This window comes from Phascolarctos cinereus, unplaced genomic scaffold, assembly GCF_003287225.1.
Source record: "Phascolarctos cinereus isolate Bilbo 61053 unplaced genomic scaffold, phaCin_HiC Scaffold_9;HRSCAF=440, whole genome shotgun sequence".
NCBI lineage: Eukaryota > Metazoa > Chordata > Mammalia > Diprotodontia > Phascolarctidae > Phascolarctos > Phascolarctos cinereus.
In genome coordinates, this window is record NW_027556402.1 from 79129599 (window position 1) to 79150121 (window position 20523).

The 20523-nt window shown below is 35.8% G+C and overlaps 1 protein-coding gene across 4 annotated transcripts in view; it reads right to left on the minus strand.

Moving 5' to 3' along the window:
- Positions 1-1307: 1307 nt before the first annotated feature.
- CEP44 (centrosomal protein 44) overlaps positions 1308-20523 on the minus strand; it is a 57738-nt gene continuing 38522 nt past the window's right edge. For 3 of the 4 annotated variants that reach the window (XM_020997857.2, XM_020997853.2, XM_020997854.2), the window contains 4 exons: positions 14046-14138; positions 3261-3391; positions 2988-3025; positions 1308-2387 (listed from right to left, as the gene is read on the minus strand). In XM_020997857.2, coding sequence (XP_020853516.1) covers positions 2339-2387; positions 2988-3025; positions 3261-3391; positions 14046-14138 — 311 coding nt within the window. In that variant the 3' untranslated portion in view covers positions 1308-2338. The remainder of the gene's footprint in view (positions 2388-2987; positions 3026-3260; positions 3392-14045; positions 14139-20523) is intronic. The other variant, XM_020997856.2, reaches the window with a different exon arrangement.

The window sequence follows — 20523 nt, forward strand, 5'->3', positions numbered from 1 at the left end:
AATTTTCCCTTTCATTGATTTCTTAGATGTACCTATCTTTCTGCAAACTCTCTCAAAATCATTTCTACCTTTGTCATCTTTTAATCTGCTGGGTGTGAAATGAAACTTCAGTTGTTTTGACTTGAATTTCTCTTACTAGTGATTTAGAACAGTTTTTCATATGGTTAACAGTTTACAATTCTTTGGATGCTTGTTCATATTCTTTATTAACTTGTCCATGGTAGAATGGATCCTAGTCTTACTCATACTTATTAGTTTCCAATATACATTTCGGATATCATGTCCTTATCAGACATATTTAAGGTAAAGATTTTTTTTCCCCTTCATCTATTGCTGCCTTCTTTACCTAAGTTGAATGGACTTTGTTAGAGCAAAAGCTTTTCAATTTCATGTAACATAAATGATCTGTTTTATCACTGTCTCAATCTTCTAATTTAGAACAAACCCAGTTTTTAACAATTTATGCCAAGTGTTTGTTTTTTGAAGCAGTAATGGCTTTTATTTTGATAAGTTTTTTCCTTCAAGCTTGAAGGGAGGACCCATTCATCCTAGTAATCCCAGAATTTTATTAACAAGTAACCATTCACATTATCTAAGTAATTCATGATTATAAAATTGTGCCAGAAGACAAAGACTTCCCTTAAGTAATGATTTCTCTTGGTATACTTAAAGATTTATTCCAATTGCAAAATGTTGTGTTACGTGCCCTTTATGTACAAATTTGTTATGGAAAGTGTTATGTATGTATGGGAGGGCACATTTGATAATGTTATAGCTAAAGTCAAAACTTCATATACAATATTCAATACTGTATTCATAAAATTCTGGTCACTTAATTATGTTGTGTGTAGGGTTAAAAAAAAGTGCCAGCTTTCTAATTATCCTTTTCAACCACCACCACTACCACCACGACCAAACGGCAACCTAAGTAAAGTCATTCAGAGCCTTGTCTTTTCATGTTCTTAGACGCTATAGAACATTAATGGTTTGCACTAATGTGTAAAAGAGAGAGGAACCACAAGGTGGTGCTATAATTCCATTGTAGAGGCAATTTAAAAGTCAGCCCACAAGTTTTGTTCAATTACTGATATTTGCCACTTTTTCAACTATAATTCTTCTTTAGATTAGAAGAATACAATAATGAACAATTAATACTATTAAAACCAACTATCTGTATTGCTTATAACTCATAAGGCTGTTGTGAGGAAAGAATTTTTTAACTTTATACTCCTTTATAAATGTGAACAGCTGCTATAATTTCAAACTTTAAGAATTTGTAAGCTCATTAAAAAAAAATCACACCAGTATAATGCTTTAAGTTCACACTTTTATTTGACTTTAGTGCCATACAAAACATTTCAAGTTATAAATTAAAATTCTTAATCATATACATTTTGGGAAAAGAAAATCAAAGGAAAAAGTTATTCTCCCCCTTCATAATAAAGAAGCTGTCTTCTCTTGAAACCTGTTCAGAGCAAACCTGTGTTATGATTTTTTAAAACTGAGACATTTTTAAATTGTATTTTTTGTCTTGACTCAAGTTCATGTAGACCTTCCCTCAAAATCATCCACATCTACAAAGAAATCTATAACTTCAAATCACAATGTTCCCCCTCCCCACCCCGAAAAAAAGAACAAAACCCAAAATCCTGCTTGCGCATTTTTGTAACTCTGGACGGTCCCCATCTGTGTCGCTGGTCTTAAAACGTGTTACTGAATATGACACTAAAACACTCAACACCTTTTTCACAGTAAGACTTCAGACCTACACACAAATACAGAAATACAGGATCACACTGACCTCTACTTTTTCAATGTTAATTGAAAATCTAATGCATCACTACTTTTCTAAGTTGAAAAAAAAAGTTTTTTAAAAATAAAAACATTTTCATTCTTAATGTGTATATTTAACTTTTCATTGCAACTTATTTGACTACACAGATGGCAAAATGGTATGCATGTAAATCTCCTGGGTGCAATATGAAAGTCCCCGCTGGAGAGTTTCCAACAGGATGTAAACTGTGGTCCTCAAGCCTGCGCTTTAGAAAACATATTACTTAGCACACTGCCAACAAATGTCAACACAAAGATACACTGCTGTAATGACTTCACTCTGCAAAAGAAATCTACTGTAACAACAGGAATATTTTCCTCACAAAAAGCTCAAACACAGTAAAGTAGTGCAATTACAGCTCAAAAGAATTAAATTATTTCTTCAATAATAAATACACCAAATGGAATTCTCAATGTAGCAACATCAATATATATTTAAAGCTGTTACAAGTAAAACTTAAAGAAAATGTTCAGTGTCGAGTCTCAGAAGTCCAGGGAGATATTTCTAAGATGCGTTATTCGAATACTTCAACAAGTCAGCTGTTTCTTGAAACCTAAAAATATTTTTAAAATTATTACAACAAAATGGGCTATTTAAGAAATTAAAATTTTCTAAACCCTAAAACAGTTTTTTAATACTTATAGGAGAAGGCAGGTATTATTAATAAAAAAAGGAGCTAAGACCAGGCTACGCAAAGAAAATGAAGAGTTAATTACAATTCTTTCTTCCATAAAATGTTTATAATCTATGACATAAGCAATAGAAATGATTTTCATAATAAGAGGACTTCTTTCACTCGACATTTTTACAATATTAAAATAACAAGCCATTTAAAAACAGCTGACCACAAATATTGTTTTGTTAATGAAATGATAGATAATGCTCTTACTACCATCAACTCAAACTGGACTTTTTAATCTCCAGTTAATTCCATTAACAACCCTTTATATTACTAGTTAGAAACCCAAACAATGACTCATCCCACAAACATATAACTGAAGGTGGATTTATTATCCTCTAGAGTCCTGAGGAAATTCCACACCTGATTGCAAGACCTTTGGTTTGGAACACATATGCACATTCTATAGGTACCTTAGTCCAATATAATTCCCTACAGAGAAATGAATTCTTGCTGCCCTTTTCTATTACTTACATTTTTTTTATCCTTTCTATTTTCTCCATTGTTGTCTCCTGTAATTTAAAAAGCAACAAAGTTAGATAATTCCTCTAAGATAACCAACTTCAAAAATAGACCCTGATCCCATAAAAGTCTGAAACATTAGTTTATATATCAGAACTTTTATGAGAATGTAAGTGATTTCTGAATAGTTTTGCTTTTCTTTTCACCAATACAACTAAAACTAATGCTCACTTGTTCTCCTGACCTTACAAGAAAATCAACTAAGCATTTGCCAGTTTTACTTACCTTTGAAGCTTCTGTCAAACCAAAATAATTAAGGGTACTGGGTTGGGGAGAGGAATCTGCGGATAATAGTAAGTTGTATCCAGATGATGGCTGATGAAGACTTTCTGGCATCTCCTCTTTCCTTTTTCTATCTGTGGAGAAATTAATTTTTAAGTTACCTTTGTCTTTCTGCTCTCATAGTGGGGTCAACTATAGAACAGTTTGATTTACAGTATGTGACAGAAAAGAAGGTATTGTTTAGATATGAAAAGACTACTGGTACAGGTCCAAGTTTTGTCCTCATAGTCCTTTACTATAACATACATAGGGTGCTGTATGACCTACACACACACCCACATACACACACTTGAGCACACTCGAAAGCGCGCTCTCCCTCTCTCTCTCTCTCCTCCCTCCTTTCCTCCCTCCCTTCTCCCCAGTGGAACCTACAACAGAAATACTACATTTATCTTGATTACTGTCAAATCAAACACTTAGGCAAGTCAAATTAAAAGTACATGTGCAAATTGAACATTCTATTACCTTCAAAATAAGCTGCCAGTGCTAACAATATTTAATTACATCAAAAGGTTGCTATCATCAAATACCTGATAGAAAATCCTTTCATTCAAGATTTAAAGTGCCTCCCAAGAGTCTCACTAATAAATTGAGCTAGGTGTTGGTGTCAAGTTATAAAAATTGAGGGAAAAATATTAAGCAATTTTTGAAGTCATATTTGTTAATTGGTAATTTAAAAAAATTATGTCTTAAATTCCTGATTCATAGGATTCTACTCTAAAACACAACTGGAGACAGAAACTGTCACCCACATCATTTTTTAATTAGCAGAAACGCCAATAACGTCAATGACTAAATCACATGCAAGGTATGCAGATACACACTTACCTACCTGTCTACATATCTTAGCAAATATATACTCCAATGGATTTGTGATCTTATCAATATGAGCATTCCTTTCAGTGATGTAGACAGCAACCCATTCTTGCTTGCTCACCCTGTGAAACTTCCATCCATGTCCTCAAAAAGGGTCACTACAAGGGTTGACCAAATGTACTGGGGGCTTTCCTTTGGTTCTCTTTATGTCACATGAATATTAATATCAATGGAGAACATGAAGCATACTCTTGCCACTCTGTTCTATCTTTTTTCAGGCACACATCTCTCTGACAGCCTTTATACTCTTCTCTTGGATTTGTAAAGTGTTACAACCTACTCTTACCCAATATGGGAATCTTCATTATTCTCTGTGTGGGCCTTTTAATTCTTTGCAATCTATAGCACTCTAAAAGCAATTCAACTCACTCTCCTCCTCTTGTTTAATTCTAGGCTCCAAATCACTATTTTTTTTGTAGTCTTTCCAAGATATATTTTTGATGGATGAGCTCTGTAAATTGTCCACCCAATTCCATATCACAAAGCAGTAATTTCCAAAGTAGAGAGCCTTTGGCATGACCCCAAGTGGTTTGTAATCAACCAATTAGAGAGCAGAGAAAAAAAGAGACACATCCCACCTCTCCTCCCTCCAACAGCCAACTGCCTCCAACATAACCACACTCACTTTGCTTTCCCTCAGGTTTCTACATTTGTGTAGTCCTTTCAGGGTGTTTATCACCTAACCCCACTACCAGCACCCATAAAAGTCATCGTGCAGGCAAAATTCTCCTCCCATTGTCCCACACCTTGCCTACATCACCTTGTAAGTGCAGCAGCAGGCATTCCTTGGAAAGGTGGACTCTGTATTCTGGGGGTAATCATAAGAGAATACTTCATATGGCATATGGACAGAGATTCACACAGAATGACTAGACATGGATGGGCTATGATAAGATCTCATATATAGTTCACTTTTCTCTCTAAACTTCCCTATTTCTGCCAAAAGAGCTACTACTAAGACTGTCATATACTATCTTTTCATTCTGATGTCACATGTCGTTTTACTCTGATGCCACACTTTTCAGTTGTGTCCAACTCTTTGTGACGCCATTTGGGGTTTTCTTGGCAAAGATATTGTAGTGGTTTGCCATTTCCTTTTCTAGCTCATTTTACATATGAGGAAATTGAGACAAACTGAACCAGCTGAGTGATTTTCCCAGGGTCACACAGCTACTAAGTGTCTAAAGCCAGATCTGAACTCAGCAATATGAATACTCTATCCATTTTGCCACCTGGCTGCCCCATTCACTCTCATGCCACACAGCCAGTCTTTACTCACACAGCCACCACCCTAGATCAGACCTGTATCACTCTTGCTTCAACTACTGCAACAGCTTTTCTAAGTGGTCTCCTTGCCTCAAGTTTCTCCCTATTCTGATCCATCATCACAAAGCTGCGAAAATCATCTTCCTAAAGTACAAATCTGACTATGCATTTCTCCTATTTGATAAATTTAGGACCATAGATCTGGAGCTAGAAGGTGCTGTAGAAGTCATCTAGTCTCCTCATTTTATAGATGAGGAAACTTAAGCCCAGTGAGACTAAGTGACTTACCTAAAGTCATATATATAGTATATGTCACAGGCAGAATCTGAACCCAGGTCCTGTAACTCCAAATGGTGTTCTTTCCACTGCACCAAATACTGGTTAATCCATCTCACTCCTTTCAATGTCTATTTTTTGTGTAAATTTCATAACTCAAATAATTACTAGTGTAATAGAACATATCTACAATTAATAATTAAGTTAATATACTTATAGTGGGGGTGGATGCTAAAACTTCCTTTTACTAATTGGGTTGCACAACCACAAAACTTTGGAACCAACGGATTTAGATAATGATCAATTTTTCTTTACTTTGTAGTCTGTGGATAGTTAGAACAACTAGGTTATGGATTGTCCAGGAAGTTCTATGATATCCTGGCTTGATGCAATCAGCACAATGTCACCCAAAAATCAGAACACCTGGAGGGCTTCACCAGCTACAGGGAATCCATCTTTGACTTAAGCCTGTGTAACGGAAGAGAAAAACTATAGTGATCATTCACCTCCCTATTTTACTGCCAGAAGGTCTCTGAGGTGGTATTTTGCACTACCAAGTCAAGTATGCTTCTTGAGACAAGTGGAAATGGCACCAAGAAAACAAAATGGGAAAAGCAACTGAACTAGACCAGTAGAGACAGTGCTGGAGGCAACTCCATTAATTATTTGGTACATTTTATGTATACTTTGATCTATTTCGTGTGGTCTCCCCTGATAAAAAGTATGCCACCCAAGGGCAGGGACTATTTTTTTTTTACATTATATTATATCTCTAGCTCCTAGCATAGTACCTAACGTAGAGTAAAAGCTTAATGAATACTTGTGATTAACTGAGGTGTTAAGGAAACGACTGTAAAGAAATAAGGAGAAGAGGAAGATACTAAAGATACAGGGAAAACCTCAGATAATATTATTACCCAATAAAATCTATCAAAAGAACACTAACAGCTACCAACCCATATCATTTCCTTCCTATCTACATGCAATTTTAAGAAAAATAATCTATCCATGGAAGGATATTTCTGGGGATCGTAGCAGAATAAACAGGCAGCCTTTTGTGAGTGACACTCCACCACAGAGCACATCTTTACTCTCAGAAAACTGAATGAATCCTGAAGAAAATACAAGCTCTCATTGTGCTTAGTGTTGATACACATAAAGAAGTGTGTATAAAGACATAATCACAGGCAAATACATAAATAGGTGGATGGAAGAGAATGGAATAAGCATTTATATATAACCTACTACGTGTTAGGCACTGTGCTGAATGCTTTTTACAAATATTATCTTAATTGATCCTCAACAACTCTACAAGGTAGGTGCTATTATTATTTCAATTTTATAGCTGAGGAAACTGAGATACGGGTTAAAGTGACCTGCCCAGGGTCACACTGCTAGTAATTATCTGAGACTCAATTTGAACTCAGATTTTCCTGATTCCAAGCCCAGTGCTCTATTCACTGCATCAACAGTTGCCTCTAATAATAAACTACCTCACTCTCCCATAACAATAAACCCACTAAAGGAAACTAAGCAATTACAAACTACAAAAAATAAATGGTGTCAAAGCATTAAGCTGGCAGCTATACCCATGTGAGGAAATAAACTGAGATATCTGTAAGAAATATACTTGTTTATACTAATGTTTATAATTAATAAGAAATGAACTATAAACAAATAAACTTTCTAATTTCAGATTCAGTGTTTGCACTTAAACAACAAAATAAAGAAAACGGTTTTTTGCTAAAAACTATACCTCTGAAGATAACTTTCTCTGAATATCTTACTTACTGGAAACCGATTAGTAATCAAGTTAATGAACAAATTTTCCCCCTATAATTTGTTCACTTTTGAGATAATTGCTTCACCAATACCTAAAACTGTATGAGACACTTGTGAATTCTATACCTGCCTTACTATCAATAAACATGACACTCTTGTTTCTAAACAAATACACACTTGTTAATTTATTATTAAAGATATTCTCTACCACTAGGAATACTACTTGTTCAGAATTCTAAAACAAATGTCCATAAAAATTACATAAAAGCATGAAGAAATAACAAAAACTATGGAAAGAACTTTTAGAAGGTGTGAATTATTCTGTCAGTAAAACAACATTCTCAGTCCCTCATGTTTAGCAGTAGTAGGCCCTCTTATGACTTCCTAATGCTTCCTTTACCTAAAAAAAAAAAAAATTCCGTGTAAAAGAAAAGCAAGTAGAACAGTAGAAATTCATCAGAGTACCTCTACAACCTTCCCTTTTCAGGGGTACACTAAAAGAGGCATGGAAGGGGATCTCAATATTACCCAGGACAACTATTACTCAAGAATAATTCCAATGATATAAGTCAACACCAGGGATTATTAGTATGCCAATCATCAGCACCATCTACTGAAGGGTACTTCCCTTCTTAGCTTCCTTCATAGAAAACCTCTTTTCTTGCTGTTCTTCACAGACTTCCACTTTCACTTCCAATACTCCCATATTCAATCATGCTCAGCATATGTATGCATTCAAAGAAGATTCTATACCATTACTAGAAAATCCATACTAGTCTCTACTGTCTCATATCCCAGTCACTTCTTAACTCCCTTTACCTGGCTTTCAACTTCATCATTCAACTCAAATTACTCTAAGATTATTAATGACCTATTATTAATTGCCAAATTAATGGCCTTTTCTCAGTGCTTATCCTTTACTTTTCTTCGGCACTTGACACTATAGGCTGCCTCCTTCTAAACACTCTCATCCGTGGATTTTCATCACAAAAATCTTTCCTGGTGTTCCTCCTACATATTTGGCTTCTTCTAAATCTCTGTCCCACTCTTTTAACTATGGGCATACCTCAGGGCTCTGTCTTGGGTGTTCTTGTCTTTCTATAATCCTCTTTTAGTGATATCTTTAACTTGATGAATTCAACTACTGTCTCTTTGCAGACAACTCCCAGACCCAGATATCAAACTGCAATCTCTTCTGAACTCTAATCACATACCACTTAATGCCTACTGGACACTGCCAACTGGATATTTCACAGGCATATCAATTACCACTAATTTCTTTTTCTCCAAACTCTTCTATCTTTCTAACTTCCCTATTTCTATTGAGGGAACCACCATTCTTCCTAAGCTTGTAACCAAGGTCATCCTTGACTCTTCCTATCAGATCTAAAGAGTTGGCAAAGTCTATTCAATTCTACCTGCACTATATTATCTCATAATTATCCCATTCTCTCCACTCGTATCAAAACCAAATTATTACTCTTTTTCCTCCTACCACTACTACAATTACTATTACTACTAACAACAATAATAGCTAACATCTATATAGAACTTACTATGTGCTAGTTACATTTGACAATTATCTCATTTGATCCTCAAAACCCCGGGAGGTAGATGCTATTATTAATCCCCATTGTACAGATGAGGAAACACAGGTGAAATGACTTGTCCAGGATCACACAGCTAGTAAGTGTCTGAGGCTGGATCTGAACTTAGGGCTTCCTAACTAGGCCCAACACTCTACCCACTGTACCACCCAGCTGTTCTATTAGCTCAGGCATTTACCACTTCTGCCTAGATAATTACAACAGCCTCTAACTGGTCTCCTAGGCACCAGTTTTTCCCTTTTCCAATTTATCTTTCACACAGCAGCCAAAATTAATATTCCTAAAGTACTGGTCTGACTGTGTCACTTGGCTAATCCACTCAGCTCCAGTGGCAAATACCAACTCATCTGTTTGGCTTTTAAAGCTTTCACAATCTGGTTCTAGACTAATTTTTCTGCTTAATGTATGTAATACTCTTTTCCTCACATGTTACGGCCAGACTGGCCTGCCTCCTGTTTCCCCACACAAAAGGCTCTATCTCCCACTCCCCTTTGTACAGACAGGCTACATTTTCCTCCCCGATGATGGAAATAAACCCCCTTGTCATTTGCCAAGGTGAGTTGAAATGCCCCTCCCACAGGAAGCCTATCCTAAGCCCCCAAATGGCTGGTTTCTCCTAATGGAAATAACTCCATTTATCATTTTCCATGTATGTAACTACTCCCTCCTGACCCTGTCCTCCTCCATAACTAAGCTTCCTGATGGCAGGCACTGTTTCATTATTTGGCACAAAGCAGGAATTTAATAAATACTTGTTGACTGCACACTGACTGTACAGCTACTTTCTAAGCATCTGACCTTCTATGTTGCTCCTGAAAAAACGTCATCTTTCCTTGAGTGATTCTGGCCTCCTTTGAACACCACCTCCTCATCTGTATCTGCTGGACTCCAACAATGAATTCTGCCATGACCTTCATCCTCCTGTCCCTTCTGCCATCTTAGTAAGCTGCCCTGATTCAATGAACAGATGCAGTTTTTCTAAAGTGAGGCTGAAATAATTACTGAAGCCAGATTCCAGAATCAAAACTAAAACCTGTTGCCACTGGCTTCCAATAAACACTACAAAGGTTCCTATTAGGGAACTGCTTATTCAGTAAGTCAGCAAGCTTCATCAATTTAGATTTGAAAGCTGAGTCACTTCACTGATACGAACAATAAACATTTATTGTTGAGTATTAGCTTCTTCTACTTTCTGAAAAGGCCCAAGTCAAATGCTACAAACTCCAGGAAGCCTACCCCAACCCACCTGCCTCAGTGCCCAAGTCAGTAAACATTCCCTCAGTTGAACCTTACACAGCATTTCTTAAACACTTATCAAGTACCACAGTTTTTGTATATGTCATATCCTCCTAGTAAAGCTTTCCAAGCCAGGCAAGATCCCCTTATTTAAACCCAAAGTGTCAATTACTACCTAGTTTTTGCTGAATTGACTACTTTGCCTTGTAAACATAAATATATACATACATACATACATACATATATACACATATATGTATGTGTATATATATATATATGAGATATGAAATATATATGTATGTATGTATTTGCAGGGGTTACATTACAGAGCAACACTCACATATATGATAAATTACTGAAGTGCACTGCTCCATGGAGCAAATGTTAGGATTCTTCGTTATTATTTGTTATTTTTTTCCTATGGGAAGCTAACTTCGATACTGTAGTGAAAGTAAATGGAAGAATGATTTGACATTCAAGTAGTTTACAATTTTTCAAGAACATATTTATAATAAAATGGAGTTGAAAATAAAGAGGGCTTCTATAAAAAGAATAATTCTTCATGTACCCCATTATCAAATTAAAGAAGCCTTCTGAAAGATACCAATGTATTCTTTTTGAGGGGCTTCATGAACCTCACAAATGATACACTTTAGATATGGCATACACAAACATGCCTTTAATTTAAAATAAAAATATAAAATTTAATTGTTTCCTCAGTCTAATGTGTCAATGGTTTTCTATTTGTCCTAAGGAAACTATTTTTGGAATCATTAATTTTAGAACTAGAAAGACCTCAAAAGAATATCTATTTCAATCTAAAAGGTGAGAATTGAGGCTCAGACCGGCAAAGTGACTTAACCCAAATCACCAGTTTGTCAGTTGGAAAGTTCTGGGCTAAAAATGCATCTCAGGTTCTTTAGTGTCCCTTGTAAATGTGTTCTGTTGAGGGCCAGTCATCTTTTTGTACACAATCAGAATGGATTTCCTCAAAGCATCATCACTTAAGTGGTGTAGTCTATACTGAACGTTTTTGACAAAGCAAAAGTTTTGACATTTTTTAAACAGGGAGGTATAGAAGAATAAATGGGGGAGCCACTACAAAAAATATAATCTAGGATACAGTCAAGAAATCAAAGAGTTTGGTAAACCACCTTTACCAAATGCTCCTTGTTGCTGAATGTTAATGAAGGGCAAAGGATAAAAATGAAATGGTTATTTTCCCCTCATAAAGAGCCTCTCACAATTTAGAACAAACTTTTCAATTCTTATTTTTAATAGTTTACACTGTCTTTGGTTATTGTAAGGCTCTTGACAACAGCAATAACTTCCTTTGAATTTATCAATTTCATTTTGATTAGATTTTTGTAGTTTCAAATAACCATAACTTATAATTTATAATTTAACACTAATATTAGTTAGTACTAAATCTTTAGTAGGTATCTTATTCAACTCACCCATCTTTCTCCACCTTCTATTCTTTAGCTGCATCTATAAGAAACATTTTCAGATTGTACTAAATGTTTTGGTTTAAAGCATTCTTATTTTCTTGATAAGGTTTATGTATACTAAGCTAGAAAGTTATGAAGTGTAAAGAAGGTTGGAAATCTGATCAGACAGTGAGCAAATTCTCTTTAAAAAAAATCCCCTTTACTAATACCGTAGAAATAGTTTGAAACAAAACTATAAATAAGAATGGAACAATTTCCAACACTGACATTTCTGATCTTAACAATCTATAACAGTTTATTCTTTATCAAAATACTGGTTTACTATTGTAGACTCCTAACCACACTCCTTTCCTGACCTATAGCATTTTTCTGACTAAATGACACCCCTAACTTGATACTTTTGTCACTGCTGACTATACAACCCTTTAACTCTGACAGGCTCCATCTGGGAGCATGTGTTCTAGTCCTTTAGGCAACTATTGCTCCCTGCCTGGTAACTTAAAGGCTAGGAATCTGAAAAGGATGATGGTCAAATCATGATTACCCATGTATAAAATGCTTACTATATGAATGACTTGGAATGATCTTCCCACACAATTTAATATACTGCCTTGTCAGTTTCATTCATAACTTGTGTTCTCCTCCACTTAACATGTTTTTTAATAGCTTTCCAAAAGCCTGAGCAGTGCCCCTTCTCCATTCTCCTTTCCAGCATACCTCTCAATCCCACCTCCCCACTAGAGCTAGAAAATATTTCAGTATTTAAAGTTCATTTTCTCTATTTTATGCTTTGTACTTTAACTGAGTAATTCAATTTTATTCATTTGTAAAGTCTTATTTGTAACCTAGAAAAAAAAAAAACTAACAAATGTTCCTCTTTTTTCTACCAGCTAAGAGTCACTGCTCTCGTAGTTAATTAAAAATGCTACCACACTGGGACCCCAATGAAACTACCAGATAAAGGAAATTTTAATGTTTCAAATTAGGAGATTTACTGCTATTGTTTGGATTTTAATATCCTCCTGCTGAATAAAACGAATAGCTAAACTTCTTTAGAAACTTCTAGAAAATTTCTGTTTTGATGCCTATAATTAGGTAGAAGGTGATCTTGAGTTCCCAAAGGCTATATCAGCAAAGGACAAGCTTCAGGTGTGGGTTGCCTCTGACAGTGTCTGCTACTGTTAGAGGAACAGCTTAGCAAGTGCCCCACTGCCAGCAGGGAGGCTCACTATGGCTTTGGTAACATATATATCAGAAGAAAACATTAAAATGGCACTCAGCAATGCAGCCCCTGCCTATTTTTGTAGTGACAGAGGCATAGGGAAGGACAGAGTATGTATGGATTCTACAGTGTTTATTAATTAAACCACTGGCATTGTGAACATGAGATCTCTGTGACATACCACCAGAAGACATAAGTAAGTTGCAGCCAAGTGGAAGAAATAGTTCAAATGTTCTCAGAGAGACAAATGGCCATCACAATAAACAGAGTTATAGCGTACACACGTACATCTTTTGGAGATGAATTAGTAGAAAATTTCTGCTAAGAATTCTATAAGATTCTCCAAATCAAATCAATATATACCTTAACACTCAGTGACATTAACAAAAAGGTGGGAAAACTGTCAGAAATATGATCTGGGACTAAGAAATGGAAGTTGCCAAAGGTCTGTAGATAGTTAGAAATTTCACATCTATATTATCATAAAGAAGAGCTGTAAGAGCTGTTGGACCTGCTGAACACTGAACAATGTCACAAAAAAATGAAACTGATAAATCCTTATTGGAAATGACTGGATGAAGGTGTCATTTCAGAATTAAGTGATCTGTATGCAGTCAGATTATCAACTAATTAAAGAACATATTGAATTTATTACCAAACAAGAAGAAAGGATAATGAGTATACAGAACAGAACATCCATGGGAGGATATGGACAAGAATCTCAGAGAATGGTGAGGATGGGCTGCAGTATATGCCACTGGAGGGAGCACCCACATAGATGAAACAGAGATCCATTGAAGTATCAAAGAAGTTGCAACAGCTGATCCAGTCATGGGAACAATTCCATCATTATGATTTACAGTACCTTTTACTACAAGAACCACAAGGAATTTATAAAGATCTTATCATTAATAAACAATGAAACTATATCAATGGAAGGTTTTAATAAATTAGCCCTCCCCACCTCCCTGGCCAAGAAAAACATTTTTGTTTGGACCACGCAAAAGAATACCAGGCTCTTTTTCAGCAGCCAAGTCATTTTTTCCTCCTTCAAGTAATAAGTTGTTGTGAGTGAATCCTCCCAAGTGATAAGGATATTCGATACCTGTTATAAAAATATCAAACATATTGTTTGTAACACAGCTAACAAAGATACACTACCAATTTGGATATAGATATATTTTCAATATAAGATTCTCAATTAAACGATTACCTATGTCTTAGTATGCCTTTGAGGACAATGAATTCAGATAAGTCCCCTGAGGTTATGACATGAACCTAACAAAATGAAACAAAACAGGTATTTCCTTTCAAATGGTGAGTTAAAAGCAATCCTCCGTCCAAGCTCTACTCTGCCTCATGCTGGTGTGGCAATGACCACCTTGAAGGCTGTGCTAGGACAGGACGAGGGCTCTGGCACAGGCTACAAAAGTTGGAGAAGCTTTTGGATATGCCCAAGGATGCACTGTATAGCTGTCATTTGAAGATTAGTTAACCTAAGTTCAGAGACAAATATCCCCAGTTTGGCCTCAAGCCATAGCAACTCTCAAAGATTGTCTGCTAAATTACAGAGGAACTGTATAATCAGTTTCAATAGAGGGGATAACTATATCCAAATACCACAGATTATCAAAGTACTGAAAGGAATACTGATGCTTTGTTGTCACTGATGGATTATTTGGGAAAAGAGGAAATTTCTCCCTCTAAGTCAGAGCGGTGTGGGAAGGGGAAGGGGGGTGGGGGTTGTGTTACAGCTAAGGAATCTGAGTAACTGGGCTCAAATCTCAGCTCTATTACTTACTACCTAGATGAGCCATAATCCTATGAAACATACAGATCAGTATTTCACTCCTTAAGATAAGGTGGATTTAAGAGAATCATAGATTAAGACCTTGAAGGGATCTCAAAAGTTATAGAATCCAAACTTCTTATTTTACAGACAAGCCAACTAAGGCCTAAACAGGCTGAGTGGCTGTCCCATGGTCACAGAGGGAGTAAACAGGGATTTGAACCCATGTTCTCTGATTCCAAATTCAGTGTGCTTTCTAGTGTCATTACTTAATTCAGGGTTAAAATCTTGGAATTACTTTAAATACTTTTCTTTTCAAAAAAAAACTATTCACAACTCAGAGGAAAACTTTATTTTTTACAAAGCATATAACCTATATATTTTAAGGCAATGATTTGGATATTTTAGTAGAGATCTTAGTATGTCAGTAAAGTGAATAATGCTTTCATCTATTTAACAAATCCAAAGAAGAGAGCTAAACCAATTTAATTAATGGTACTGACACCTACAGGATTTTTTTTTGATGCCTTAAAGTACATATATAACTGCTGCAAGAAAACTTATAGGATATTATTTTGTTTAACCAGAAAGACCACAAATTATGTATATTCCTTAACAGAGACATATAAACATTTTAATAAGACAAGATGTGTGTGTGTGTGTGTGTGTATACACACACACACACACACACACACACGTATATATATGACACATTTGTGTTCTAAAAATCAGATTATTCAAGTACATTGATGTGAGATATTTAAAATACTAGATTCTGCCATTAATTTAGTAGCATCACCCTTCTTCCTCATGATTATTCACGGCCAGGAAAAAGATAATGACCTTGCCTTTTCTATTCTCAAATAGTTTTTAAATTTAGAAAAAACAAGCCCTGAAATACAGGAAGAAAATATTTTCTTCCATGTGGAAGAAACAATAGCTGATATCAATAAAAATTATTACTCTGGAAGCATCAGATGACTACAAATACCTTGATTTCTTAAAACCCAATCAAGCATATACATATTTCCGTAACAGTCCCTCCTTAGTCTCACCATCTTTTATAATTAGTATTATAAAGTGATAAGATTGGAGCCTTATGTCACAGCCAATTCTTCAGCAGATAAGGACTGATTTTTGATGATAAGAATTAAGAATACTGAAAAGAAATGTACTAGAGACAGTGTACCTGTTGGTGACACATTTATAAAAAATTCCTTTAAAGGTTACATAAATGTATTATTTATTTTACAATAATGCTATCTTTGAATTTTAATGTGTCCAAATTTAAATTATCTTTATTTACATAACACCTCAGATAATAGGGATTAAAACATTTTGGTCCCCAGGGCATATACTTGCTGAGTAATGTCCCTGTATAGCTGCTGTAATTGCCAAAGGGTTGTCATTTCAGGCTGAGCAGCCACATTGGGGTGCAACCCACAGTTTAAGAAGCACTGAAGGGGTCGTGAGTGGAAAAAGTTTAAGAAGCCCTGAGTTCCAAAGTAGTTTGCATCGTGTGCTTCTAGTTCCTTAGGAAAATAAACAGGAATAATTTCTAGAGTCTTATAATCTCTGGAAAGTTAGGATGGAGTCCCTGGAGAAGATGAAAACAATCCCTGAGTGCAAAGTAAACGAGTTCTTAGGCTCAGCAGCTCCAAATGAGAGGGATACTGTATCTCACCATATTTCTTCAACTACCAATAGGCCAACCCTCGCAATCTCTAACCCTACCACTTATGGGTTACTAACAATTTTTCTTAACTGCTAAAATCGATGGCCATTTCTCAGTCCTCACCTTTCTTGACCTCTCTGATACATCCTTTTCCTGGACATTCCTCCTCCTTTGGATTCTGTGACACTGCTCTCTCTTACTTCTTCTACCTATACAATCTATTCCCCCTTCTCACCTTTGCTAATGATAATCCTCCCACCCAATGGGGATGTAGCTAATAATATTGGTGGTACCAAAACAATAGTCATAAAAACCATCCTTCATCCACTCTTACCTGCTTATGTCAAATATACCACCATCCTTAAAAGTTACACAGATTTACAACTCCATAGTCATCCTTTACCTTTCTGTCTACCTTCCCTACATCTTTTCCATCTGTCCCTTCTCTCCACTCGAAAAATCTCTATCATAAATTAGGCACTCAGAAACTCTTGCCTGTATCATGGTAGAATGCTTAATTAGACTATTCCTAGTCTCCCTGCTCTATGATTATACCTGTATTCCTCTCCATGAAAGTCTTCATGCAGAGGCTGTATGATCATGTATGGATTAGACTAAAGGGCCCTGAGGGTCTTTCCAACTCTCAATTTTTGTGATCCTCTCAACAAGTTCAGAAACATCATTTGCTCCCTCCAATTTCTTGCAAAATGTTTTCTTGTATTTTTACCAGCACATAATTATTTTTAACAGCAATCAACTGGAGTTCACTGACATGGGAATGTCATATTTCTGGTTATTTTTTATACTTTACCCATTATTACATGGAAAATCATTATGAGTTATAAAATGACACATCATTCTCATATTCCTCAACTCCTACAAATTTAAATTATTTTAAAATTTTCAAAACTGATTTTTGCATATTTTTGTTATAAGAACTTTTTAAAGAAAAAAGTACCACACGCACCACATTCTACCTTTTATCATAATCATAAATATATGTATTTATGTGTGTGTATACATACATGTAGTGTGCATATCTATCTTTCCACCCTTATTAGATTATAAACTATATAAATGATCAATGACCATATCTTAATCTGTAGCTGTGACCTCCATATTATCTAGCACCACAGTACCTTGCATGAAGTCTCATTATTTGCTGAATTAATACACGAATGAGGGGAAAGGGCCTTGGTAGGCGAAGGCAAAAATTTAGATTTGGTCTATATAAACATACAGACCAGAGGATCACAAATCAGGTCCCTGCACAGAAGAATCTTTCCTATTACAACTGTTATGGAACTTGCAGAGCTTTGACAGCTTTAACAGGACAACAACATCTAATATTTATGTGACTTTTTATGGTTACAAAGCACTTTATATACAATATCTAATATAGCAAAAAAAGAAAACTGGATCTGGGTAAAAAAGATCTAAGAAAGATGCAAGCTCAAGGGTTTTCTATGCTATTTCTCGGCTAGCTGATTTCAAGTAACTCCTTTAAGCTCTCTGAACTTGTCTTTATTTGCAAAGTAGTGAAAAATTCTTTGCAGAGGATAGTTGTGATGATCAAGTAACAAAATGTGCACTAAAAACATGTTCCAAGGTGACCTGGCCATGGTCACACAGCTACAATGCAACAAAGCCAGCTTGCTCTCCCGCGCCTTGCTACCTCTAGCCAGCACTGCTCATCTGATCAGCAAAGTTCTGATTTACCACCACGTTTTTGACAGCATGCTGGTCAGAGTGGAGAGGGTCTGGATGTCCAAGATGGCTAACTTCCTAGGTATGCATCTTCAAGCCTAAGTTCACAAAATGTGAAACCTCTAAAATGCCAATCAGACTCTATGTCACATGCAACTTTGGCACAAAGCTCAGCCACATAAACTTTTGTTTTGTTTTTCACAAAAGCACTAAACACAAATTCTTATCAGCTTTATTTGAGACTAATATGGATGTAAATTTGCTTATAACATTTTATCCTCTTCACATAATAGCTTTATGGTAGCTATAATACAGTAGGGATTATATTGTTCCATTAGGCAGTAAAATGCAGGATACTGTATAAAATCTAACTGTGTCACAGGGTGTTCTCTTTGCATCTTCATGCTAGAGATCTTAACTTGGAGTCCAGGAAATCATTGAAAAATTAAATTAACATGGCTTCCTTTTTTTTTAAAATATTTTTTTTCAGCCAAAGTCAAGGTTTATTAAAGATCCACCTAAGCATTTGTATCACTAATGCAAGCAGGCCAGACCTTAAGACTCTGCACACCTTAATGGAGACAAGATGAATCTTCTATATAGAAAAACTGTAGAAGGGATCCAGGAGTAGCCAAGTAGTCTGGGGTGACTGGAGGAAGGGTCTAAAAGAGGATCTGGATGGGAATGGCCAGTAAGCTGGGGTGAACAGAAAGTCAGGGACCTGGATCATGTGGCCAAGGGAGAATGGAGTCCAGATAGGATTAAGGGTGGGAAGTGGCCAGGGGTAATTGGGAGGTAACAGAATAGAATTGGGAGATTGGGCATAGCCACAATGAAAGGTCAGTTGAGTGGATTACAGCCTCAGGCAAACACCAGAGATTTGGGAAAAGTCCAGAGATTTTCTTTTTTGGGGTCCAGATCTAAAAGACATGGTCTTTTCCTTTTAGGGGTTCAGACCCCATCCCCATCATTCCCCCCTCAAACAAATGGGACCCAATTTTTTTTGTGGTAAGGGGCAAAGGTCTTGCCTTCTGAAACTGCTTCATGCTGGCAAGGGGCATAGAGATGTTCCTGCCTCGAGAGGATCTCAAAGAGGGGACTGACTGGAACTGTGCACAGGCTGCATCCAGGAGATGATGGGTGGACATTGGCTGGTACCCCCTGTTTGCTACAGACTACAGAACACATTTTTTTAAAGTCTGAGAAGGGGCCCCATAAGCTTCACCAAGCTGCCAAAGTGGTACATGACATGAAATTCTACATCTTAGTTTATTTCCAGAATGTGAATAACATATGCCAGTGTTAATAAAACACCTGAAATCTGATAAGAAAGCACTCCTTAATGAGAAACATTTGATTAACTTACCAATATGGTATGAATTTTCATCCCTATTTAATCAGGTTTCTTTTTAGAATTACACATTTCTAAAACTTTCAAGGCATTTTTACTTGCTAGATATTTACATTCAAATTAAACTACAAAAGGAATTATGTGGGTTTCTTAACATTCAGAAGGATGCCTCAATAGTTAATGTCTAAGTTAGAAGCATAAGAGAGTTACAAGACAATAGCACTGATGTCAAATTAGATACTGCTTTCAATTGACAAAGGTGCAAAAGGCATAATGTTCAAGGTCTTCAATATCTGACTATTTATTGAAATGTAGCTATAAACTCACTGAGAGGCAGTATTTTACCTCCCATTTTAAGATGTCACCCAAAACCAAAGAAATCTAACTGAACCTACAATACAAGACACTACAGACTCATAGAAAAACAGACAGACTTTTGTAACTTTGAATGTAACAAATGCACTACTGGAAGATCAACTGGCTTTGCCAACTCCTTTCTGTGAAATCTAGAATATGCCAAAACATGATTTTTTTAAGTTTTTGAGTGATATCTGGAAATATCAATAGGACTACTTTGCCTTTTTAAACGCCTTTTCGAATACATGTACTGAAATTATTGTTAGGGCTTATGGTTAATACATGTAGATGAAAGGCTTGTAAATATATTTATTTACAGATAAACCTTTTGGAAACAAAAAAACTGTCTCTGGTAGACAAAAAAATTAGTAATATAATTTTGTTGAAAAAAATTAAATTGTCAAAGGCAAAAAAGTAATATAATTTTGAATTTACTAATTCAACCTGAAATCCAGGACAGAACTTAGTTATCTCATCTTTGCCCACAAGAATTGTAAGAAATAACAAAATAGAAGTCATTACTAAAAACCAGATCAAACACTTTTATTACCACTCCCATTTGGAAAAACCGCAACATACAACAGCCAGAAAAATAAGCCATGGCCCAATTC